Raw genomic sequence first — 26245 nt, 5'->3', positions numbered from 1 at the left:
ATTTTTCTGTATATTTAACCGTTTTTAAGTGATTTATCAACATTTATTGTAATATTATCCTCTTTATTTTGAGTGTTTTCAGTGTAAATCATATGTTTTCCCTTATATTTAATTCACTGATCATGTAGATGTTCATAAAATTTCTGAATAAATGTAAAAGTTAATACAGAGAAAAACAGAGAAAACTGAAGAAAAAGTGACTTTTTCAGTAAAATACATCAATAACTAAACGTAAAACAAGTGTGTCCATCCACTCTTCAAGGGTTTTACTGGTGAATCGATGTTGTAGAAGAAGAAGAAGGTGTTTCCACGGTAACTACGGAGCCAAATGGGTCAAATCTGATGGCCATGAAAAGATGACAAACTACATTTTACACCTATTATTTACATGTATTGATAGAATTTGTGGATCAACAGGTATTAAATATTTTAGATGAGTAGATGGTTTTGTTTGCCCGTGGCTGTTTGGGTCTTTATGGGCTAAAAAAAAGCACAAATATATGTCATACGCAAATTAGAAATACATAGGCAACATAGCATAAAGATTAGATGATTATAATAATAATGATGACAATACAGTAAATTAATGCATTTAAGGTACAAGATGGAGAGGGATGTTGTGTCTAATGTTAATATCATAAAGAAAAATAAAAAGAAAGTTGTCTCATGGAATTAATCGGTGTTCTGTATGTGTGAACCTCTCCCCTTTGTGAAGGAGTTAACTGACACAGGCTCAGAGAAATACCTGGAGGTACAGTGATCGAAGCATGTCGTGGTTGAACTCAAAGAACGGAGTGTCGGCAACATTTGGAAAGATGCATTTAATAACTCAGATGTGTGTCTTTTATAAATAATCTGTCCTTTATCCTTGTCACATACAGTACCTACTAAGAGACTGTTTAATGCAGGGGTGTTAAATTGATTTTAGTTCAGGGGCCACATTCAGCCCAATGTGATCTCAAGTGGGCGGGACCAGTGAAATGATAGGCATAATAACCTATAAACAAGTGGCGACAGGTACAAAAAAACCCCGTCCCTCGCACGTATTGTAGCTTATTTTGGCATCGATCCAGCTGATGTCATCATGCTTATAGTGTGGTGATGTCAGCATATCAATTACCTCTATATATGTGCCAAGTTTGAAGTAAATCGAAACAAAATTGATGTTTGTATACACATTTGACATTTAGCCCATTGTAAGTAAATGGGAGAAAAAAATATTTTTAAAATTCATAGAAAATTTGAACTTTGACCTACTTTTCCCAAAATGTAACCACATCTATTTTGCGTCACTGTCAGTCTATAAACCCAATTTGATATGAATTCAATCAGTAGTTTTGCTGCTACAGACATTTGAAATTTCTGCCATTATAAGTAAATGAAAAAAAAAAAAAAGATTTAAAAAATCCATAGAAAATTTGAACTTTGACCTACTTTTCCCAAAATCTAATCTGATCTATTCTGGGTCACTGGCAATCTCTAAACCCAATTTGGTATGAATTCAACCAATAGTTTTGCTGCTAGAGTGTTAACAAACAAACAAACTGAACCAAAACTAATACCCCTTGCCTCCCCTTCGGGGGGTGGTGTAATAATCCAAACTTTTCTCTTTGTTTACTTTGAAAGTTAAATCACTTTATGAAAATATGAATAGCCTGATCAACCTTGTACACCCTGAAATATCTTTTTTAAAAAATAAGTGCAATTTCACCAATAATATGTTGCATTTTATTATTAACATAATTTACAGATCACAGTCTATCTACAAATGCAGAAAACTTTTGTAACAGACATTATATTGTTAAAATTGCACTTATTTGTCAAAGGAAATTTCAGGTTTCTTATACTTGTTCAGGTTAGTCACATTTTATTGTGACAGGATTTGTAAATGTAAATAATTTCATAAAATAATTTTGCTTTTTTCACATTAGACCATGGAGAATATTTGGAGTTGTCATTATTTATAGGTATTGTTTTTGGTTCGGTTTGTTTGTTTGTTTGTTTGTTTGTTTGTTAACACTTTAGCAGTAAAACTATTGGTTGAATTCATACCAAATTTTGTTTATACATTGCCAGTGACCCAGAATACATGTCATTACATTTTGGGAAAAGTAGGTCAAAGTTTCAGGGTTTTTTTAGGAATTTTTAAAATCTTTTTTTTCTCCCATTTACATATAATGGGTGAAATTTCACATGTCTATAAAACATCATTTTTGTTTCAATTTACTTCAAACTTGACACATATGTAGAGGCAATTGATATGTGACATCCGCACACGCATAGATATGATGACATCAGCTGGATCGATACCAAAATTAGCTACAATATGTGCAAGGGGCGGGATTTGTTGTGCCTGGAACCACTTATGTTATTATTTTACCTGATTTCACATTGAGTTGTATATGGCCCCTGAATGCCCTTAACTGTTAATATTTTCTGTATAACTTTTGCACGTCTGAAATTCATTCTGCGGGCCAGATTGGAGCATATATTGGGCCGGTTTTAGCCCGCAGGCTTTATGTTTGACACGCCTGGTCTAATGTGTTTAACTGTCTTATTGTGATGCCTAACAACTGCATGACAGAGTTCAGCATCAAACATACAGTGTCTAACACATAAGTGAACTCTGAAATGATCCAAATCTCCTCCTTTCACTGCAGGAGATCAAGAAATTCATTAAAAGTGTCTCAGAAAGGATCAAGAAGACCCGAGACAAGTACGGCATCAACGACAACGGCACCAGTGAAGTAAGTCCACACACTCTGGACTAATGCCTTCAGGGCATCCATATTTTTTGATGAAATTTAACCTTACCTTTACTTCTGTACTTGCAGCCAAAGGTTCTGTATCAGCTGGATCGCATAACGCCAACTCAGCTGGAGAAGTTCCTTGAAACCTGCAGAGATAAGTACATGAGGTATGACATGAAATGCAAATATTACACTTAAGATATTCATAAACATTTTAGTTCAGGTTCCACATACAAACCGGGAAAAATATTATCATAATAACCCCTATAAATACTTACAACTTCAAAATTTTTCTCTCTGTAAATGTAAATATTTTTCATGTAATGTTTCTGTATTTACACAAACAATCATTTCACAAAAAACGTAAATATCCTGAACTAATATGAAAAAGCTGAAATTTCTTCAGAGAAGTAAGTGTAATAATTTTAACAATATTCTGCCTGTTACAAAATATTTGTGTCTTTGTAGATCCACTGTGATCTGTCGGTGTTAATGAACATGTGTAAATGATAAACTGAGGTATAATGTTAAAATTGCACTTATTTTGCTAAAGAAATTTTAGGTTGTACATGTTATTCACATTGTTTTAAAGGACAATTTGTAGAGGTAAACATTTTAACCATGTAAGGAACTTATTTATATATAATTGTGTTATTATATTATTGGTCCGGCCCACTTCAGTCCAAATTTGGCTGAATTTGGCCTCTGAACTAAAATGAGTCTGACACTCCTGATCTATATTTTCTGTCAAATTTGCTTAATATGTAGAGTGTTGAAACGACTAATGAAAACATTACAGTGAATATAGTAACAGAGTAAACTTTGAGTTTGACTAAATGCAAAGTACACTATATGGACAAAAGTATTGGGACACGTTGAATTCAGGTGTTTCTTTTCTAACAGGGGTCTGGGTTACAAAACAATAATGACAAATGTCATAATATAGTTTTATTTGGTGATAAATATCATTGCATGGCATTGGTTAATTTTGTTTAAATTGTAATCGTGGCTTCCAAAATGCCTCAGATGCCTCATATGGATGTTTATCTCAAATCAGCACAAGCTGTAGCCATGATGTGTCCCAGTATTTTTGTCCATATAGCTTAGAAACATCAGTATTTCCTTAAAGTTGAAGAGGAGATTTTTCTTTCTGATATATCTAATATAGTTTAAATAGTGATAAATATCACTGCGCTGCATAGGTCCGTTTTGTTTAAATGGTTATCTTTGCTTCCAAAATGCCACAGAGACGTTTTTTACTTAATTTCTCTTTTTACAATATTGATGTTTATAAACTATATGGACAAAAATATTGGGACACATCATGTCTATAGTTGTAAGTTGTCCTGTTTATGCTGATTTGAGATAAAAACATTTATATTTTCTTAGAGTTTAATGAGAGAAAGTAAAATGTAAAGAAAATAGGTGGTTAGCTGTGGAAATTATTATTCAGTCATAGCATGAAAAATATTTTGAAATTTAGAGGTAGAACATTTAAAATCATAGTTATGGATAAAAAGAAAATAATGTTGAGACAAATTAAGTAAAATCCATTTTGGAAGCAACTATAACAATTTAAAAAGAAAAACTAACCAATGCAAAGCTATTTTATCACAATATAAAACTATGTTTTGAAATACACTACTTTCTGTTAGAGATGACACACCTGAATTCGACGTGTCCCAATACTTTTGTCCATATAGTGTATGTGTGCGATACGAGTTAAGATTAGATGATTAAACTGTATAAATTTGAATTATTTCACACTATTTTTTCCCCTTTGAGGTGGAAAAGAGCATATTCTTTAGTTAATATTAAACCTGCTTATTTGCTCTCTCATACATCTTCATATTTTTACGTCTTCAAAAGACACTGATACATTACAGATTGTTAGAAAATGTTAGAAAGTACAACCCTGAGAAGAGGTTTTTTTTTGTGTATAACTTGATGAAAAAAAATGCAAATGAAATCCTATGCTACCTTGAAAACATATTATAGGAGGTTATTTAAGTACCACTTACCTGTTACCTTAGTAACTATTATAGAAGCTGGATTACCTCACACCGTTTCCTATTATCTATGTTTTGTACAGAGCTCAGATGGAGCCCGGCTCTGCGGTAGGGGCCCTCTGCGCTCAGAGTATTGGAGAGCCCGGTACCCAGATGACGCTGAAGACCTTCCACTTTGCCGGTGTAGCATCTATGAATATCACACTGGGGGTGCCTCGGATCAAAGAGATCATCAACGCCTCAAAGAACATCAGGTAAGGCCAGGATGGACCGTGGTAGATGGCTCTGGGCTGGGTTTTAAGCCCCTGAAACCCAATCCAGACTCAATATTTGCCACAAGAGCAGATGAAAAATTGAAGCTTCGAAGTCCTGAAAACTTGCCCAAAGAGTTTAGAAGCAAAGCAAAACTCTGAGTACATAACAGAGAAGCTGCTAATCTGCTTTACGTCAATGTTGCCATGGAACAAATATAGGCAATATCATTTCTTAGACTATATTGACCCATAAAGACCCAGTGGTATTTTAGTGGCTGTTTCCAAGTGAATTTTTCTCTCTATATAAACCTTTCTGAAATGAGTGATATTTTGCTTTTTTTAATGGAATTATGCATTTTAAAACATTTCCCTGTGGTCTACATAAACTGTAAATGCTATACTTACGCCTGAATTCTTCATTAATTCAACTCCACAGGTCCATCTTCAACCCTATTTCTGAGTAATGACACCAGAAAGGTCATTTTGAGCGCTGGCCCTTTAAAATGCAAATGAGCCACTTCACGCCCCCCCCACCCCCTCCAGGTTGTTGGCTGTGCTTCTCTGTCCCATTCAGCCACTTGTGTTCATTAATACAACCAACAACTGTACATTTTAGGTAATCGGCTTGAAGTTAGGACATATTTTCAGTTTTTACTACAACCGCTGCTGCTGACAAACAATTATGTCGTACTCAGAGAAATGTTCGTCAGAAGTCTTGACTTTGTATGTGCAAATGTTGTGATGTAACTAGTTACAGACATAACAAATTAAGCAGGAATTAAAACAGGTTGTAGAAATCCACTCCATTTTTGCCAAAATGAATATGAAGATAGCTTTGCAGCACCTGGAGGGTTCAAATTTAAACTTTTCAACTATTAGGGTCCAAATACACAAATAAATGTACCAAAGACGAATAAAAGTGGATTTAGCAAAATATGACCCCTTTAAGTTGTTTTCTTTGCTTCCAAAATGCCTCAGAGATGGTTTTTACTTAATTTCTCTCAACATTCCTTTTGTTTTGGTTATTTTTTTATCCTTGACTATAATTTTAAATGTTCTGCATTTATATTTCTCAAATATTTTTCTATGTCTGAATTTCTCCAACATTTTTCATGCTCTGACTGTAAATAATGCTTTTCGACCACAATTAAGCATCTGCTTTCTTCAGATCTCATTTAGGAAGAAAAATATCCCATTAAACTGTAAGGAAATACTGATGTTTTTATCTCAAATCAACAACTGAACATTTAGGTAGTTTGGAAGTTTGGACATATTTTACGTTTTTACTACAACCGCTGCTGCTGACAAACAATTACGTCGTACTCGGAGAAATATTTGTCAGAAGTCTTGACCTTATATGTACAAATGTCATTACGTAACAAATTAAGCAGGAATTAAAACCGGTTGTTGAAATCCAGTTGATTTTTGCCAAAATGAATATAAAGATAGCTTTGCAGCACCTGGAGGGTTCAAATTCAAACTTTCTGAACTGTTAGGGTCCAAATACACAAATGAATGCACCAAAGACTAATAAAAGTGGGTTTAGCAAAATATGACCCCTTTAAGTGATTTATCACCATTTAGTGGAATATTATCCTCTTTATTTGAGTTTTTTTTTTTTTCAGTGTAAATCATGTATTGTCCTGTATTTAATTCAGTGATCATGTAGATGTTCATAAAAGCTCAGAGTAAATTCAAAGGTTGCACTGCTCTACAATTTCTTAGAAGATATCTGCTTCAGACATTAAATGTGCTAAATCTTACATACTTCAATAAGATGAATCAGAAAATAAATGACAAAAGTGCTCATTTGCTCAAGTTTTTAATAATATGATGGTGGGTTATTACACATATATGTTGTTTATGTACATTTATACAATGGATTTATAAATGTACCACTAGAAATGACCTGAAAACTGTATGTATTGTCATGTGCAGACACTGTTTTGAGGTAGATCTTGTAGCTCTGAGAAAAACTTTCATTTTGAATACAACCCATTCTCTCATGAATTCACAGAATGTCACATTTTGGCCCAAGACTGTATCTTAGAAACTACAACCAATTAGCACTTTGACTTAATTTTTCTTTGTTCATGACTCAAATTTGACAAACTTTAACTCCTACTACTTTTATTCTGAAAGCATTTTACTTATAGACTAGTGCTATCATATCAAAAGCAGAGACAACTGAAGAAAAAGTGACTTTTTTTAGTATCGCCTGCCTTCAGTTCACATCGTCTCATATTAAAGATATGCGTAAGTGTCATGAGACGAGCAGACGACAGCAGACAAAGTCACGTATCAGTGAAATCTTCCTTAACTTTTCAGCTGAGAACTTTTTCAGCTTTTTTCACAGTCATTTCTCCGCTGTTTTTTCCATTGTTTGTTGCATCAATTGGCATTTTTCTTAAGTGTACAGCAAATGGGTGATAGCCCATAAAGACCCAGTGCTCCTTTTGTGGCAGTTCTCAAATGAATTTTTCTCTCTTTTTAACCTTCCTTAAACGATTTATCACTATTTATTGTAATATTATCCACTTTATTTTGCATTTTTTCAGAGAAAATTGGCTTTTTTCCTACATTTAATTTACTGATTGTGTGGATGTTCATAAAGCTCAGATTAAAGTTGAGGGTTATTATTTCAAAAACAGAGAAAATTGAAGTCTTATAATATATATCACAATGGTGACAGTGAGTTATGTACCACAATAAATAATATTATAGATAATTTGCAGAAGAAAGACAAGGTTTTCCTCATGATAAAGTAAGATAAGGTAACGGACATAAAGAGAAAAAAGAAAAAGGAATCTGCTATTTATGTAAATATGTATATACATTTAGATTTAAATATTATTCGCATATTTACAATATAATCTCCCTCTCTGTACATGGAAAAATCATTAATATTACCGTGTGTCAAAGGTATTGAAAATCAGGGTGAGCATAATTTGAAGCCCCTTTGTGAATCCCTAAAAAAAACAGTATTTTATTCTTGACTTGAATGGGAAAATGTGAACCTTTTGTTGAAAATGCATAATGAAACAAGTCCATTATGTGTGTGTGTGCGCCCCCCCCCCCCCCCCACCACCACCACCAGAGTTAAGTCTGCACTGACATTGGGGGCTGCTTCATCTTAGCGGAAAATAAGGCTGTCGTCACTTGAGTTTCCACCACTTCATCATCGTAGCACAATAGCCATATGTTTTTTCCTGGGTCAGGGTTATTTTTTTCCTATTTTTTTGTCCTTACAGCTTTGTCGTATTCTTTCAAAGTAATCAGCCAAGATTAATAGTACCCCCTTTATGTCAAACACCATTTTTCCAGAATTGTAGGGATGTTTGCATTGTTTGTTTGATGGTAAAAGCCAAGGGCCAAGGATATTCGATACAAAATTCATGTTTTCGACTCTAATAATAATGGCTGGTGACACGTTGGTCAGGTTTTGCAGTGTTTGTATAGAAATGACTGTCACTGGTGCAACATCGAGTAGCCCGAATAGAGAATTTAATATTTAGGATGCACCCTGCAACCCTGTTATATACACTTTTTGGTAACCTGATTTTCATTCTGTCATAAGTGAATATGTTTTTTCAGATGGTACGAGGTCCGTTTTGTTGAGTCCTTGGTCTGATGACACAAAACTCAACTGAATTTGTGAAGGCTTAATGCATCCACCATTAAACCCCACATGGTACATGGAAACGAAAACAAAGCTAACATTTTGAAGAATACTGTGATTAATATGGTGCTGCAAGGACAAGCTCCATTAGCTGACATCCCTTGGTCCTTGAATTCAGACAAAATGGAAACTTTAAGGGCGCTACCACAAAGATTACATTACTGACCATTTTATATCAGAAGAATAGTTTTGGCCTTTTTTCACCTTTAATTTCGTACTTCTCTGCATTTGTTCGAGGGGGCATCAAAACAGTTCATGGAAAAAGGACAGGTGGAAAAAAATATTTAACCCTTTAACAACTGCAATCTCACCAGCGCAACATTTTGTACTTTACAGCCTTCAAATAACTGTAACTCCTGAGCTGTTTTTGCTATTTACAAAATTCAAATTTTCAATTTTAATTCAATTTTAGAATTTTTCAAGTCGTATTTTTGTTTTTGTTTTCTGGCCCTTTTTTTTAATTTCATTTGACCTTTATTTAACCCTTTAACAACAGTAATCTCACCGTCGCTGCATTTTTGCACTTTGCAGCCTCAAATGACTGTAAGTCCTGAGTCATTTTTGCTATTTACAAAATTCAAACAGCATCAGAAAGCTGAGATCCTGAGCTTTCCAACACTATATAACACTTTATGGCAGCAATTTGGGACTCTGTTACAAATTTCAGAGTGTTTCTATGAGTGCCCTGTAAAGGGTTAAGCGTGTTTGTGTCATTTGTATAATACATTTTAGAATTTTTCAAGTCGTATTTTTATTTTTTGGCTCTTTTTTAATTTCATATAACCTTTATTTAACCCTTTAACAACGGTAATCTCACCGGCGCTACATTTTGTACTTTACAGCCTTCAAATCACTGTAACTCCTGAACAGTTTGCACTATCTGCAAAATTCAATTGGCATCAGAAAGCTGAGATCCTGAGCTTTCCAACATTATATAACACTTTATGGCAACAATTTGGGACTCTATTACAAATTTCAGAGTGTTTCTCTGAGTGCCCAGTAAAGCGATGTTTGTGTAATTTGTGCAATACATTTTAGAATTTTTCAACTCATATTTTTATTTTTTGGCCCTTTTTAATTTCATTTAACCTTTATTTAAGCATGTTTGTGTCATTTGTGCAGTAAATTTTAGAATTTTTCAAGTCGTATTTTTATTTTTTTGTGTGTTTTTTTGGCCCTTTTTAAAATTTTATTTAACCCTTAAACAACAGTGGCGCTGCATTTTACACTTTGCAGACTTCAAATCACTGTAACTCCTGAACTGTTTGCACTATCTGCAAAATTCAAATGGCATCAGAAAGCAACAATATATAACACTTTATGGCAGCAATTTGGGACTCTATTACAAATTTCAGAGTATTTCTCTGAGTGCCCTGTAAAGGGATGTTTGTGTAATTTGTGCAATACATTTTAGAATTTTTCAACTCATATTTTTATTTTTTGGCCCTTTTTTAATTTCGTTTAACCTTTATTTAACCCTTTAACAACAGTAATCTCACCGGTGCTGCATTTTGCGCTTTACAGCCTTCAAATGACTATAACTCCTGAACCGTTTTTGCTATTTACAAAATCCATACAGCATCAGAAAGCTGAGATCCTGAGCTTTCCAACACTGTTGTAACACTTATGGCAACAATTTAGGACTCTATTACAAGTTCTGGAGTATTTCTGTGAGTGCCCTGAAAGGGTTAAGCATGTTTGTGTCATTTGTGCAATCAATTTTAGAATTTTCAAGTCATGTTTTTATTTTTGTGTGTTTTTGGCCCTTTTTTATTTTATTTAATCTTTATTCAACCCTTTAACAACAGTAATGTCACTGTGCTGCATTTTGCACTTTGCAGCTTTCAAATCACTGTAACTCCTGAACCATTTTGCTATTTACAAAATTCAAACGGCATCAGAAAGCTGACATCTCAAGCTTTCCAACACACTTTACCCCAGCAATGTGGGACTCTGTTACAAGTGGAAAGGAACTGTGTCAGAGACTTCCACACAGACTAAAAAACACCTGAAATATCAAAAACTAGAAGCACTCGTAGAGCGCAGACCTCCGCCAAGGCAGATCAGTGGCCCCTGTGGGCCCCCCACCCCCCCACCCCCGATCACCACCAAAATTTAATCATTTGTTCCTTGTGCCAGTATCAACATTTCCTGAAATTTTCATCCAAATCCGTCATAACTTTTTGAGTTATCTTGCACACAGACAGACGGACAAACAGACAAACCAACGCCGACAAATACATAACCTCCTTGGCGGAGGTAAATATGAAGCCATTATACAGACACTGAATGTTCAAGATCAAAAGCATGTTTGAGCAGATGTAAAATAGTTGAAAGTTTATTTCTGCAATCTCAAAAAGTTTTGTTATGGACATTTACAGTTGTTTCTGACAATCAATATGCCTAAAAAACTTCAAGTCTGTTTTTTTCTTTTTAATTAAAACACACTTTTAAGCATTGATTTACTCCTCTGCCAAATATCTGCAGGGACTTTTATCTCCCTGGTCGATCTCCTCTCGGCATTTCTCCTTCCAAATTTGCAACTAAAAGTGAACCAAATGGAAGAATACACATTAAAAACAGTAGAAAAACGGCAGGGGAAAAAAGTAAAACTCAATCAAAACATACTGTTAGACTGTGGCCCTGAAGGGCAGACCACAACAACAGGTGGCACACAAGAAAAAACACACACACAGGAAGAAGAAAATCATGCAAACAAGAAAACATACACTCACACAAAAAAGAAAATCATGCAATGAAGAAAAAAACACATACACACAAAAAAGAAAATCATGCAAACAAGAAAAAAAACACACAAATAAAGAAAATCACGCAAACAAGAAAAAAACACACAAGAAAATCACACAAAAAAGAAAATCATGCAAACAAGAAGAAAACACCACCAAAAAAAGAAAATCACGCAAACTAGAAAAAAACATAAAAAACTAAAATCATGCAAACAAGAAAAAAAAAAACACACAAATGAAAGAAAATCATGCAAACAAGAAAAAACACACAAGAAAAAGAAAATCACATAAAACAAGAAAAAAAACACACACACAAAAAACAGCGGGGCGTCGCGAGATGATTTTCAGAAACCTCTTGATGTGATCCCTGAGGTGGTTATGACTGATCAAACTACAGTATTATTGCACCTGTACTTTGAAGGACATATATTGATGTTGTAGTGTCAAGGTGTGTAGGAAGTGCTTTTACTTTGAAAGGCCAAAGGTTTCATTAATAGGGCGTGAACAGCAGCTGGACACCAACAAACAGGTGAGGCATTATTGGGCCTACAGGTGTGACTAATGGTGTCACAGTAATATAAAATAAACACAAAATGGCCAATAAACACTGAAAAAACAGACACATTAACCTAAATAATCATTAGTATCAACCCCCCCACACACACACACATTGAACCCCTGCACATACAGCAGAACACAATGAGTAAAATGTCAAGTACCTGTCGTGAAAAATTTACTGCTGCAGGTGGGAGACATCTTTGGTCCCTTTGACGCTGTTCCTCACTGTACTCTGGCATGTTGAATTTATGTCTGTGTCCACCCTAATCTGTGTAGTGGAGCTTCGTCAAGTAATGCACACAGAATCAAATCAAAGTCAGAGATCGAGCAGAATTGGAGCCGCATAAAGTGTTTATTCATGCATAAAATAACACGGAGTTGATATCTGCAGAAAACAACTGAATTTTCGCACTGGGAGACTACTTTTATAATGTCAAAAGTAGGTTGGGTTTAGCTACAAACCATGCCCATTTTTTATCATATTTTGAACATTAATCTAGTCACGTCGGAAACCCCCTTTTTAGCTAGTCTCCGATAGGATATGGGTTTTTGGTGTCGGTCAGAATTGGTCAAAACATATACATATGCAACTAATTCCCAGTATTAGTTTATGATATTTTAATATGTAACTTTTTCCCAGAAAATGTCAATTATTTCCCAGAATGTCCAGAATTTCCACTCACGTGAACTTCTTTTTGTACACCACGTTTTCCTAAACTTTCCATGAGCTCACATGTTCTTTCTGCCCGCCCCGTTTTGTAACTTTCCATAAATTCATGTGTTCTTTCGATGGCTACACGTGTTCATCCTTTTGTGGGTCTCCCAGGAAAAAAGTCAGCTACTCTGGTACAATCTTCACATTACACTAAGAATAACTTCTGGCATGCAAATGAATACAGGTTAAATACTTTTGAATACAAATTGAATACTTTTGATTAAAATACGGATTTTTTTGACGCCATATACCCACAATGCAATGCAACAAATATGCCACAGTATCATATTTTTTTAATGTTTCAGTCACTTAGGGGATAGTGGGGGTCATCAGTCTCTGGCACCGTTATTTTGGAGGTCGTAACCATGTCAAAGTTATGTTTCTTGTTCCACAAACTTTTCGAAGGTTCCTCGTTATATTTTTACAGGCAATGGTGAGACTTTGGCTTCGCTCCCTCTGTTCTGTGTGATTTCACAGAGCAGGTTTCATACTTCATGACCTTGACAGTATTTAGACTCTTTTCTTTTAATTTACGGTTCTTTTGATCGTAAGAGCTAAGAGGGAGAAAATGAGCCTTTTCGTTCTTTAAAAGGTAATTGCAGATTTTATCTTGACATCTGTGAGAATGGAAGTCACCCATTGCCACCTCTGCTGAATGGAAACTCTTCTCTGTTCTCTTTCATTTCACTGAAGGCTAACATCGAATGAACTTTGCTAGTCATACAAGGATGTCATTTTTAATCAGTTGTGAATAATCCTGGTCTTTTTGTCATTCAGTACACCTATAATCACAGCTCATCTGGATGTGGAGGACGACGCTGACTTCGCCCGACTGGTGAAAGGAAGGATCGAGAAAACTCTTCTCGGAGAGGTATTTCAATCTAAAACAGTCAGTAAATCATTACTACAAAATGTAATAAATAACTGTGGATGCCATTTGTTAACCCTTTAAACCTGTAAAGCCTGAACCATTAAATTATTGACAGAAAATTCCAGTTCTTTGAAACTGGAATCTTTATTGGTCCTCTGAACAACCAAACTTTTTTTTTTTTTTTTCAATATCAGTTTCCATGTTTGAGTTTCAATTTTGTATCATATTTGATACATCGGGTCTCAATGCTCAAATATTATTATATTTGAACAAACAAAGACAAAATATAATATGTGACGTATACCTCAGCTTTTTTTTTACTTAAATGTGTAGTTGTTAAATCTCCTTTGGTTTGTTGCATGAGATTTTATGAGAAGTTGTAATACTTGTCATTTCTGTGTCCATGCTGCATCCTGCAGTATAAATACTATATTAATTTCATGTTACATGTAATAAAAAATATACAGATTTGTGTCTTTCTATAAGCTTGAAGTACCATTATAAAAAAATTCAAATATTAACCCTGTAAAGCCTGAACCATTAAATCATTGACAGAAAATTCCAGTTCTTTGAAACTGGAACCTTTATTGGTCCTTCTGAACAACCCAAAAATGTTTTTTTCAAATGTCGATTTCCATGTATGAGTTTCAATTTTATACATCGGTCTCAATGCTCCAATATTATTATTTTTGAACAAACAAAAACATAATATAACACAAACATGTCTAACAAATTGGTAATTCCTTTTCACAATTGCCAAAGTTCTGCCTCCTTCCTCTTTAATGACAGTCTTGTAGTGTCACTGGAAAGGCCTCTGGGGAATGAATTCCTCCCCCTGGTGGATTACCAGTGTATTGCATGGATCTAATTGTATACATCAGGTTTTTCAAGAAAAAAAATCACACTGATCATGTAGAGGGCTTCAAAACTCATGTATCAAATATGATACGTTTGCCGTTATAGGGTTAAATATACACAAAGTTCAATTTTACTAAAAGTAGTATGGCTGCCACCATGTGACATCACAATATGCAAATTAGATGAGTAAATTTTCAAGTTTCAAATTTATTTGTCACGTGCGTTCAGGGTACAGGTACCATGGCAATGAAACACAGTGTGCCCTGGCTCTCTCTCTGCCCAATATCGAAAAATAAATAACAAACAAATAGCAATAACAATCACAGCAACAATAAAAAATACTTGGCAATAAATAGCATTAGCCCTCCTATTGTAATGTAAAAACACTTAGTAAATAAATAAATACAGTTATAAAAACTGAACGTCAGGCTGCAGGTTCCCAGTGACCTTTTACTCCCATCAACTTGAAAAAAACTATTACAAGGAACTGGGGAAAGACAGAACCACCAACAAAAGACCAATGGATCACAATTATAGAAGGAATATACACAGTGGAAAAAATAATTTACAAACTGTGATGGCAAGATGCACAGATGGACAAAAAATGGAATAAACGGACTGATTACAGAACCTGGAATGGTGGAAGGACTGAATAATGTGAATGTTGTGTCATGTAGTATACTCTAGCAAGGTTTGTTTTTTGTTGTTTTTAGTGAATATGTGTTCATAAAATTTCAATAAATACTCAAGTAAAAAAAAAAAAAAAATTTCCATCTAGGGATGGAACAACCAAAATTATCATGGTTATCATTATTATCGTGGTATTGTTGAAATTGTGCTCAAAATGTTCAAAAAGTACTAATACACACATTGAAATAATTTAACCAAGTTGTATTTTAAAAAAAACAAAACAACAACAAAAAACTAAATAAAATAATCGGCGCAATGCACTTTCTCTTGGCAGAAACGTTCAAGTATTAACCCTTTGTGGTCTGAGCCTATTTTGTCTGTTTCTCAGTACTTTTGATTTTGCCTTTGTATACTATAGAAATAAATGTTTACTATACCCATGTTTGTTTGTTTTTTTTTTCAGTACAACTTCATCTATTTCATCTGCCTATTATTTTTACACTTTAACCTACTATATTAACACAAAAGGACAAAAAAACATACAAAAAATAAAAAATCCAATTTGAAAAATGTATATAATTTATTGTATAAATAACACTCAGATGCTTAACGAACCTTTTCAAAGACTTTAAAAGTGAATATTGGTTCCAAATATTAGGTATAGAAAATCAAAATTGCAATAAATTAAAACTATACTCAAATATTTGACATAAAAGCAGATCTTTACATAGGCATTTTCTGAAAAGTGTGGTAATCAAACACAGTTATCATGATAATTAGAATTTAAATAGTAATGCACAGATGTGCATGTAATTAAATAGTAATAGTAATGTAATAGTAATAGAGTCTGGTTTTGACCAACTCTATATATAAAATGTCAAGAGATAACTTTTTTTGTGATCTGGCGCTATATAAATAAAATTTGATTGATTGAGTGATTTAATTGGTTTTCCCCTGTAAGTCGCTTTGGAAAAAAGCGTCTGCCAAATGCATAAACATAAACATAATGCTAACCGTTGGTAATTTTACCGCAGTTTATTGTTATACCGGTAATCGTTACATCCCTATTCCCATCATAAAATTTGGGTCATACCTGATATTTTTCTCATTTACAGTATGACTTTATCTCAAACCACTTCCAAGATACAGCTTTTTGAAATCTTGATATCAAAATGTGATGTTTTTTTTAAACTCTGGTGTTTAAAGGGTTAATTTTAAAGGCGATGCTGTGATGGATGTGCACTCAATCAACTTGTCACCCACAGATTTCCGAGTACATAGAAGAAGTGTTCCTCCCGGACGACTGCTTCATCTTGGTGAAATTATCACTGGAGAGAATACGGCTGTTGCGACTCGAGGTACTAACAATTCCCTTTTATTGTCACATAATGGTGGATGTTTTTTTCTCCTGCTGAGGTTTGACGGTAGTAGCAACACAAGTGTGCTGTTGGCGCTGTCCTCGGTTATTATGTCTTTGTTATATTCACACAAAATCATAGGTCTGTGTCAAGCGCTGCCTCTCTTTATGTCAAACAGCACCCGGTCTGTTTTATAGTGATGTTTACATGTTTGACCTTCAACAGTTGAACATTACAAACAGCCTTTACAAGTCAAGGATCGAAGATGTTCTGCATAAAATTCACATAAATCTGCTTGTAAAATATTGGTTTACACATATGCACTCCCACAGTTCACAGACTTTATATGGAAAATACTGACATTAATGCAACTTTATTGAATTGAAAAATCTTTTATGTCCCTGAAGGGCAATTTGATTTGCAACAGAAGCGTACATATCTCACATACCACCAAAACAATCAATCTCACATAATACAATAAATACAGTGAATAAGTCATCGTAATTAACGGTGCATTTTTTTTGTGTTTGCCGAGTGCAGATGAGGTTATGCCCAGTAAATATGTGTAATATCCTTTGAGGAGCATGCTTTTTAGATGTCTATTTGGATCTAAAATGAAAAGGCAAGTTCATGCTATAACACATTTCAATATGCAATAATGAAAAATCAACAATGTGCAATAATGGAAAATCAAAAATATACAATAAGCATAATCAACAATAGTTGCGTTTCCATTGGACATCTGCACAAAATTTTGCCGATATTTACTAAATGTCTAAAAAACAGAAGTGCCTAATGTCGGTTTTTCCATTAAATCACAAATGCAATGATTTGTTTATTTATTATCGCGAGATGACACAAGAAGTCGTTCCATAAACGTGGCGACGCAAGTAAATATGGTGTTGATTTACAGATATATTCATTTTTATTATACAGGGTGTCCCATAAGTCTCCATACATAGGAAAAATAAACGTTTCTTGACATAAACCATTTTATTTATATAATATGCTCTATATGATTGCCATTTTGTCGGGAACAAATTGATCCAAAACACTTCCTGTTTTTTTGAACTTGACAGTAAGTTTTGCCACAGTGTCGTGTGTGATACTCGTCCCATGTTTCTGTTAAATGCGCTTGCAACCATACGATTGCTTGCTGAACCGGCCATCAGGATGATTTCAATTCGTTGCTCTTTATTCCAATGCATTCTTTGGGTTATCTGAAATATAAAGAAATACATGTTAGAACCATATATGTATGGAATGTATTATGTCTCCTATGTATGGAGACTTATGGGACACCCTGTATATTACCCCTCTATCTCATACTAAATTAAAAAATGATTGGGTTTCCTGGTGTATCCACACATACCGCGACATGTTTCTTCTTCTTCTTCGCTTGTTGTAACGTCCGTCAAAATCCGCTTTTTTAATTCACCTGACTCTAGTTGTGAAAAAGGTCTTTCCATCGCAGTTTTGCGCAAAAACTTTTAATTGAAAAATGAGACTTTTGGCGAAATTGTCGTTTTTCCATTAGGTAAATTTTTACGTGCAAGTTATATTTGAGCAATTTGAGGGTCAATGGAAAAACGACTACTGTCAATCAACCCATGGAGTTGGATCAGTGACAGTGGATGGACACGCTGGGTTTATGTTCAGTTAATTAGAGATTTTACTGAAAAGTCACGTTTTCTGTTTTGATGAGGGCTGTCAAAATTAACGCATTAACACAGATTAATCCATCATCATGATTAATCTGCATTACTGATTTTAACACAACTAACCCATCTACAGCGCAGAATGACTCTAACCGTCTCTGCCAACGCATTTAGGTCAGTTTGTCCAAGTAGAGTTAGCGTTGCGAATGAAAAAATGGTCAGTTGATCTGGTAGTCACAGGCAGCAGAACTAACCCATAAAGATGGAAGACACTAAACAGCACACTGGTCCTCTGGATGGAAATATGAGGTAAAAAAAAAACAAGACGTAACAGTCGACCGACATAAAATATTATCCACACTTTGCAGGAAGGACTTTTCTTTTCACTGAAGCACTTCCAGCTGAAAATACCACATTAACACGAATCATACGTTAGTCAGGGATTCTGTTAGCACTTTGGCTAACGCGTCACCCCGCTTGCGACAAACGTGTTAAGTGCATATATATTCTTTCTTGAGTCTGTTTACTCATGCAAAATGAAACGCGATTAATATAGATTAAAAATGAATTATATTTAATCATGATTAATCGAAATTAATCCACAGCAACCCTGTGATTAATCTGATTAAAAATGTTAATCGTTTGACAACACTAATTTTGATACAGTAACCTTTGACTTTACTCTGAGCTTTTATGAGCATCTACAGCACATGATCAGAGAATTAAATATAGGAAAATAGATGATTTTAACAGGAAAAAATGCAAAAGTCAGAGGATAATATTATAATAAATAAGATAAGACTTTATTGATTGAATTTAACAGTATGCAGCAGCAATATGCAACACACCGGTGCAAAAGATAAAGAAAATAAGAAAATAAATGGTGATGAATCACTTATGAGAGGTTAAATAGAGAGAAAAAAAAAATCATTCGATATTAAAGTCACACTGGGCCTTTGTGGGTTAAGAGAAATGTTAGGTTTCAGTCACTATTTACACATGACTTTCCTTCTTTTAATGAGCTTTTTTTCCCTCCAAGCATCCTGAGGTCCTTTACTTCTCTTTGTATCCACTTCTGGTCTTGTAATAGGTTTCACCTGGCCTCAGAAGGATTAAAGGGGTTTATTTGACCTATTTCCTCAGTCATTTCACAGGTGTATTGTATTTACTGACCTGAATCATCCTATTTTGCTGCTTATTCTTGGTAAATAATTGCTTGCTTTTGTACTTTACTACACCCCCGCACCCCTCATTTGTGTGGAGTTCATTTGGGTAATGACAGTAGGGAACATGCTGACTCTAAACCTGCTGCTTCAGGTTCAGATGTCCCTGTATTTCCTCCTGGATTGGACTTTGACTGTCCCTGTGCAGCTTAATGACAACGCTGACCCACTTTCCTGTATAGCAGGAAGGTTAGAGGGCGCAGAGGATGTATATTCAGATGTTCAGAAAAGGTGCAAGAAATATAAAAAGAAGTGTCAAACTTGTTTTAGTTCAGGAGCCACATACAGTCCAATTTAGTCTCAAGTGGGTCAGACCAAGTAAAAGTGCAGTTTTAACCATATTCTGCCTCAGCTTTTCCTTCAACGTACACATCACAGTGGATCTACAAAGGCACAAAGCATTTAATTTAAAAAAAAAAAAAATCAGGTTCATTGTTGTTTGGATTATTCATATATTTTTGCAAATATAAACATTTTCATCATATAATTTTACTTTTTTCACTCTAAATTAATGGGGGGAAAAAAATTAGAATTGTCATTATTTACTGGTTATTATGACAGTACTTTCTTGGTCTGACCCACTTGAGATGGAACTGGTCTGTTTGTGGCTCCTGGATTAAAAATAATTTGTTAATATCTTCAGTGTAATTTTTGAGCTTCATGAATTCACCCAATGGGCCTGATTGGACCTTTTGGCGGACCAGTTTTGGCCCACGGGCCCTATGTTTGATGCCCCTGCTCTGAAATATAAGCTTGAAATATCCTCCTGAGACCCAGTGTTGCAGTTTTTGGGACAAGAGTTTCACAGCTTTACTTAAAAATAGTCCACTACAAAGGAGATTTCATTTAAAAAAATTATAATAATAATAAAAATAAATGTATCTGTAAAACTGTTGCATTATGCTGTTTCCAAGCAGTTTTAACCATATTCTGCCTCAGCTTTTCCTTTGTACACATCACAGTGGATCTACAAAGACACAAAGCATTTAATAAAAAAAAAAAAAAAGAATTCCACTTATTAAAAAAAAAAAAAAAATCAGGTTCATGGTTGTCTGGATTATTCATATATTTTTGCAAATATAAACATTTTCATCATATAATTTTACTTTTTTCACTCTAAATAAAGGGGAAAAAATTAGAATTGTCATTATTTACTGGTTATTATGACAGTACTTTCCTGGTCTGGCCCACTTGAGATGGAACTGGTCTGTTTGTGGCTCCTGAATTAAAAATAATTTGTCAATCTTCAGTGTAATTTTTGCACTTCATGAATTCACCCCATGGGCCTGATTGGACCTTTTGGCGGACCAGTTTTGGCCCACAGGCCATATGTTTGACGCCCCTGCTCTAAAATACAAGAGTGAAATATCCTCTTGAGACCCAGCGATGCAGTTTTTGGGACGAGAATTTCATATCTTTGCTTAAAAATTGTCCACTGCAAGGGAGATTTCATTAAAAAAAATTATAATAATAAAAATAAATGTATCTGAAAAAATTTAACATTATGCTGTTTCCAAGCAAGACAATTCGTTAACATAACACAAAAAGGCAAAACCTTTACTTTCCAGTGTCTCAGGTATAATGGATTATCACTAACACTAGAATAGAATAGAAAAGAATACAATACAATACAATACAATGCAATACAATACAATACAATACAATACAATACAATGTAATACAATGCAAGACCAAGTGATGGAATTAACTTCATGATTTAACCTCAAAAATAACCTTTTTTTCCACATTTTTCTAGTATCATTGAACTTTCACTCATGTTAGTCCACACATAGAATCAATAGTGACACAACTTTTGCCTTCGATGTCTTTTTGTGTTCCAGGTAAACGCAGAAACGGTTCGTTACTCCATCTGCATGTCGAAACTGCGAGTGAAACCAGGAGACATCGCTGTGCACGGTGAAGCTATAGTGTGTGTTTCTCCGCGAGAAAACAGTAAAAGCTCCATGTACTACGTTCTGCAGTCTTTAAAAGAAGAACTTCCCAAGGTAACGCTCAAAAGCATCTGGAAGAAAAATGCCCTTTATATGATACAGGCCTTTTTATTATTCATTTATTTTGAGTTTACATGTTTCATTTTATTTCCAATAAAAGGTAAAAAAAAAAAACAAACAAGTGGTTCCAGGCACAACAAACCCCACCCCTCGCATGTATTGTAGCTTATTTCGGCATTGATCCAGCTGATGTCATCATGTCTATGCATGTGTTGTGATGTCAGCATATCAGTTGCCGCTATATATATGCCAAGTTTGAAGTAAATTGAAACAAAATTGATGTTTTTATAGACATGTGAAATTTGCCCATTATAAGTAAATGGGAGAAAAAAAAAGATTTAAAAAATTCATACAAAATTGAAACATTGACCTGTTTTTCCCAAAATGTAATGACATCTATTCTGGATCACTGGCAATCTGTAAACCCAATTTGATATGAATTCAACCAATAGTTTTGCTGCTACAGACATGTGAAATTGCACCCATTATAATCAAATGGGGAAAAAAAAAAAATTTAGTCTTTCACCTATTTTCCCAAAATGTATTCAGATCTATTCTGGGTCACTAGCAATCTGTCAAGCCAATTTAGTATGAATTCAACCAACAGTTTTGCTGCTAGAGTGTTAACAAATAAACAAACCGAACCACAAACAATACCCCTTGCCTCCCCTTCAGGCGACGGGGTAAAAATAGGCTTTACTATAGTAAAGTATTGTGTACATAAAGTCCATACAATAATATCTGTATGAACATAAAGCAAAGTACAAACATAAATATATTTAAAGGGATGAATAAAGTGATTTCTAAATAGGAATATGGAAGATGAGGGATACAAATAGTATTGTCCCAAATACCATTTGTGATATATTTGCAATTAAGAGAGTGTAATTATAATTTCAGAAGTCTTTATATTCATAAATGAACTAAAATGTGGACAAATGTGAAGTCTAGATGGACTGGGGTTGCGAATGTCTAAGTGAAGTTGGTGAAGTCAGAAAAGAAAAAAAGTTCTTTAAGTTTTAAAGTATTTAGAAATATTGAATTGAGATAGTAGATATGTTTCTGTTCTTGATTTTTTTCTGTTTATGGTGTGAATGCTCAATGCTGTACACATAAAATTTAATGTAAGCCGTGTATCAGGTGAAAAGGATGGGCAAAAAAAATAAGCTTTTGCTTCTAGCCTATTCCTTTTTTGGTTTTTTATGTTTGTTATAATTATTGTACTTAGTGCAATGATTGATGTACAAACCAAAATAAGTTCATCAATTCATTCATTCATTCAAATGGAGAAAAAAAGAGATTAAAAAAAAAAAAATTGAAACTTTGACCTGTTTTTCCCAAAATGTATTGAGATCTATTCAGGGTTACTGGCACTGTATAAACCCAATTTGGTATGAATTCAACCAATAGTTATGCTGCTAGAGTGTTAACAAACAAACAAACCAAACCAAAATAGGTAAAAATAAGCTTTACTGTAATAAAGTATTGTGTACACAAAGTCCATACAATAATATCTGTATGAAATTCATGTTGTAATCATATGCAATATATACTGTAAAGCTTCGTTGTTAAATACACCATAATTATGTATCATGAATTTCTTTGAATTTCATGGAATTCCACTTCTACTTTCTGCAATTCGAATTTGAATTGCAATTCCGTATCCTGCATGGAATCTCAGAATCAGATCACTTTGTCATTCAGGCAGATTACATCAAAGATGCACTGCAGAATGAAATGACGATGCACTGCAGAATGAAATGACGATGCAGCATCAACACTAAAAAGACATAGTTAAAAAACAAACACCTGCAGTAAAATAAGTAATAAAATACTGATGAGGTAGCGTAGTGAATAAATAAATAATAAATTTAACACAAGAGAGAATAAATAGATACTTATTGCACAAATAAGTAAACAGATACTGTACAATTATTCCAGATGTAATTTTTATTTCGGCTAAAATTTACTTAGGGGGGTCAAATGAGTGGCCATTTTTGTCAAAAAAAAAAAAAAAAGTTGTTAGAAATGCATAGAACTGTGTTGAAATAATGCTAATACATTTGTGCACAGACTACTGATATTATTTGACAGTGGAAGCTATATTTTCAGAAATATTGGATTTTGAATAGCACGTGTATGTGAAAACTTTTGCTGGTGGACGGACGTGACATTACCCATGATGCTCTGGTCAGTACCAGTACTTCATTAATAATAAACTTATATACTTACTATTGCTAATTCTCCTCTTATTCATAAATGTTAGTATTGTGGATCTAAAACAATAACAGCTGACACAAAAACACAAAATGTGACAGTGGACGGATGTGACATGGTTGTTACAGATCCCATCATACTGATGCTCGGCAGCCATGTCACCGTTTACACTAATGATCACTGTGCAAAAAACTAGGATCAGAATTATTTATTGTATAGTTTATCATCATACTAAAGAGTAAATAACAATATAGAATTGTTATTTCTTTATAAAAATGCTTATTATTAGAAAACTGTTGATTTAAAAAGTGACGTGTGACATTCTTAATGTTTGTATTGGTGTAACATCAGCAGGATGGATCAGCACCATACTCCATATTGCAACCTGTAAAAATAAAACGTGATGTGTAGGATAGAATCTTGTAAGAAAAACTGGGGAATCTAAAAGAATAGAATATTTGTTTTTCAGGTAAATTCAGTTCAAATATAACTTGGCCATTTGTGACATGAAAATATAGTTCATATGACCATGAACATGTTACAACAGAACTGAAATTCTGTCAATTTGCATAACTTGCATTTACCAACACAAAGTTCCTTTGGGGATTCACTTATATTGATTTCTTATGCACAAAGACAGAAATAAGACCTCTAAGCAAATTTTAGACGATTTATTTATGTAGTTACAGGACAGTGTTTTGGCATTAGTTACAAAAAACAAGATGCATGCACCAGATTTAGCAGAGAACCTAATTTCCATCTGTTGACCTGGACAAACAATGAACATTACTAACATCACTTAGATTACAAAGTCATAATATACTGGAAGAAAACCATTAAACATGACAGATATAGGAAAGTCTGCTTATTCAATACATTCAATACATTCTAAAAATACACTAACTTTCCTAGAGCAAGAATAAGATATAAAAGATAGAACGAGGAGAGAAGAAGAGAAAGAGAAGAGAAAAAAAAAAGGAGCAGGAAAATTAAATTAATAAATAGATAAGCTAATTGTGCAATTGTACATCTCAATTCAAATGCAAGAACTGAATTGGAATTTAGAGGTCATTCTTAATTCACATCTGAGTTTTGTACATTTCTGATAAATAGCCAATCTAGTGTCAGCGTTTATTAGGCTGATAACAGAAGGAACGGCAGATTTGGACAGTAGTCTGTTCTCTTAAGGCAGGGGTGTCAAACTCATTTTAGTTCAGGGGCCACATTCAGCTAAATTTGATCTGAAAAGGGCTGAACCAGTAAAATAATACCATAATAATATATAAATAACGTCAATTCCAAACTTTTCTCTATGTTTTAGAGCAAAAAAAAAGTTAATTACCTCCGCCAAGGAGGTTATGTTTTTGCCAGGGTTTGTTTGTCTGTCTGTCTGTTTGTCTGTCCGTTAGTGTGCAACATAACTCAAAAAGTTATGGACAGATTTTGATGAAATTTTCAGGGTTTGTTGGAAATGGGATAAGGAAGAAATTATTAAATTTTGGTGGTGATCGGGGGTGGGGGGGCCCACGGGGGGGGGCGCAGACCAGAAAATTTCATCAAAATCTGTCCATAACTTTTTGAGTTATGTTGCACACTAACGGACAGACAAACAGACAGACAGACAAACAAACCCTGGCAAAAACATAACCTCCTTGGCATGGGGGGGCCCACGGGTGGGCCACTGATCAGCCTTGGCGGAGGTCTGCGCTCTCCGAGTGCTTCTAGTTTACATTATGAACAGGTTTACATCTACAAACTATCCTTTCAAAAGCTGTGAATAACATGAACAAACTGAAAAAATAAGTGTAATTTGAACAATATTATGTCTCAGTTTATCATTTACGCATGTACATTATAAGTGACAGATCATAATGGATCTACAAACACACAAAACATTGAGTAACAGGTGGAATGTTGTTAGAATTGTACTTGCTTCTCTTAAGACATTTCAGGTAAATCACTTTTTTTTTGCAAAATTATACTTTTTTTTTTTGTGTAAATACATGAAAATATTTACATGTACGAAGAGAAAACATTTGGAGTTGTCATTATTTTTATGTTATTTTGATAGTATTTTACTGGTCCTGCCCACTGGAGATTGAATTGGTCTGAATGTAGAACCTGAACTAAAAGGATTGTGATCTTAGTGTAATTTTTGTATTTCACAAATTCATCCCAAGGGCCGGATTGGACCCTTTGGAGGGCCGGATTTGGCCCCCGGGCCGCATGTTTGACACCTGTGTCTTAAGGCATCCAGTCTGATACCAATCCAAGGGCATGCAGGACACAATTATAACAGCGACTGGTAATTCAGTTTGCTTTCTGGGACCATCGGTCTCTGCCATACGAATCACAAGCCTCTGCTGGGCTTAATTAGCACAGACAGAACTTTCACAGGGGTCACCGAGGCAATTTGTGCCTTTAGCAGAGATTAAACAAGCCAATACATGTGAGAGCGACAAGGATTTCAATGAATGACTGATGAAAGTTCCATAAAATCGCATCTAATCGTCTGCAAAACCCAGACAGATGTTACGTGTCACAGTCAAACACAATAGACGATGGAAATTACAAAGTTAATGAGATTATTTATAAGCACACACAGGACTCTGGAAACCACAGCTCTTCAGCCCCCATCCCTGGAGATTTATCAGAAAAACATATGGAAATTAATAGCATTTTTGTAAAGATGCCGTTGTCGAACCC

General features: G+C 34.4%; 1 protein-coding gene and 1 long non-coding RNA gene across 2 annotated transcripts in view; one reads left to right on the top strand and one right to left on the bottom strand.

The window, feature by feature from the left end:
• Positions 1-26245, top strand: part of LOC115439662 (DNA-directed RNA polymerase III subunit RPC1-like) — a 79730-nt gene that overhangs the window by 40197 nt on the left and 13288 nt on the right. The window contains exons 6-11 of the mRNA XM_030163536.1: positions 2661-2747; positions 2835-2917; positions 4843-5013; positions 13490-13583; positions 16337-16429; positions 21152-21316. Of these exons, the coding sequence (XP_030019396.1) occupies positions 2661-2747; positions 2835-2917; positions 4843-5013; positions 13490-13583; positions 16337-16429; positions 21152-21316 (693 nt within the window). The remainder of the gene's footprint in view (positions 1-2660; positions 2748-2834; positions 2918-4842; positions 5014-13489; positions 13584-16336; positions 16430-21151; positions 21317-26245) is intronic.
• Positions 3823-26029, bottom strand: LOC115439665 (uncharacterized). Its single transcript, XR_003938280.1, has 4 exons — positions 26019-26029; positions 15670-15676; positions 13888-13892; positions 3823-3900 (listed from the first exon to the last, which is right to left on the bottom strand). It is a non-coding gene; the product is annotated as an uncharacterized LOC115439665 (long non-coding RNA).

This window comes from Sphaeramia orbicularis, chromosome 19 (assembly GCF_902148855.1).
Source record: "Sphaeramia orbicularis chromosome 19, fSphaOr1.1, whole genome shotgun sequence".
NCBI classification, from domain to species: domain Eukaryota; kingdom Metazoa; phylum Chordata; class Actinopteri; order Kurtiformes; family Apogonidae; genus Sphaeramia; species Sphaeramia orbicularis.
The sequence above is the reverse complement of the archived record's forward strand: the minus strand, read 5'-3'. Positions and strand labels throughout refer to the sequence as shown.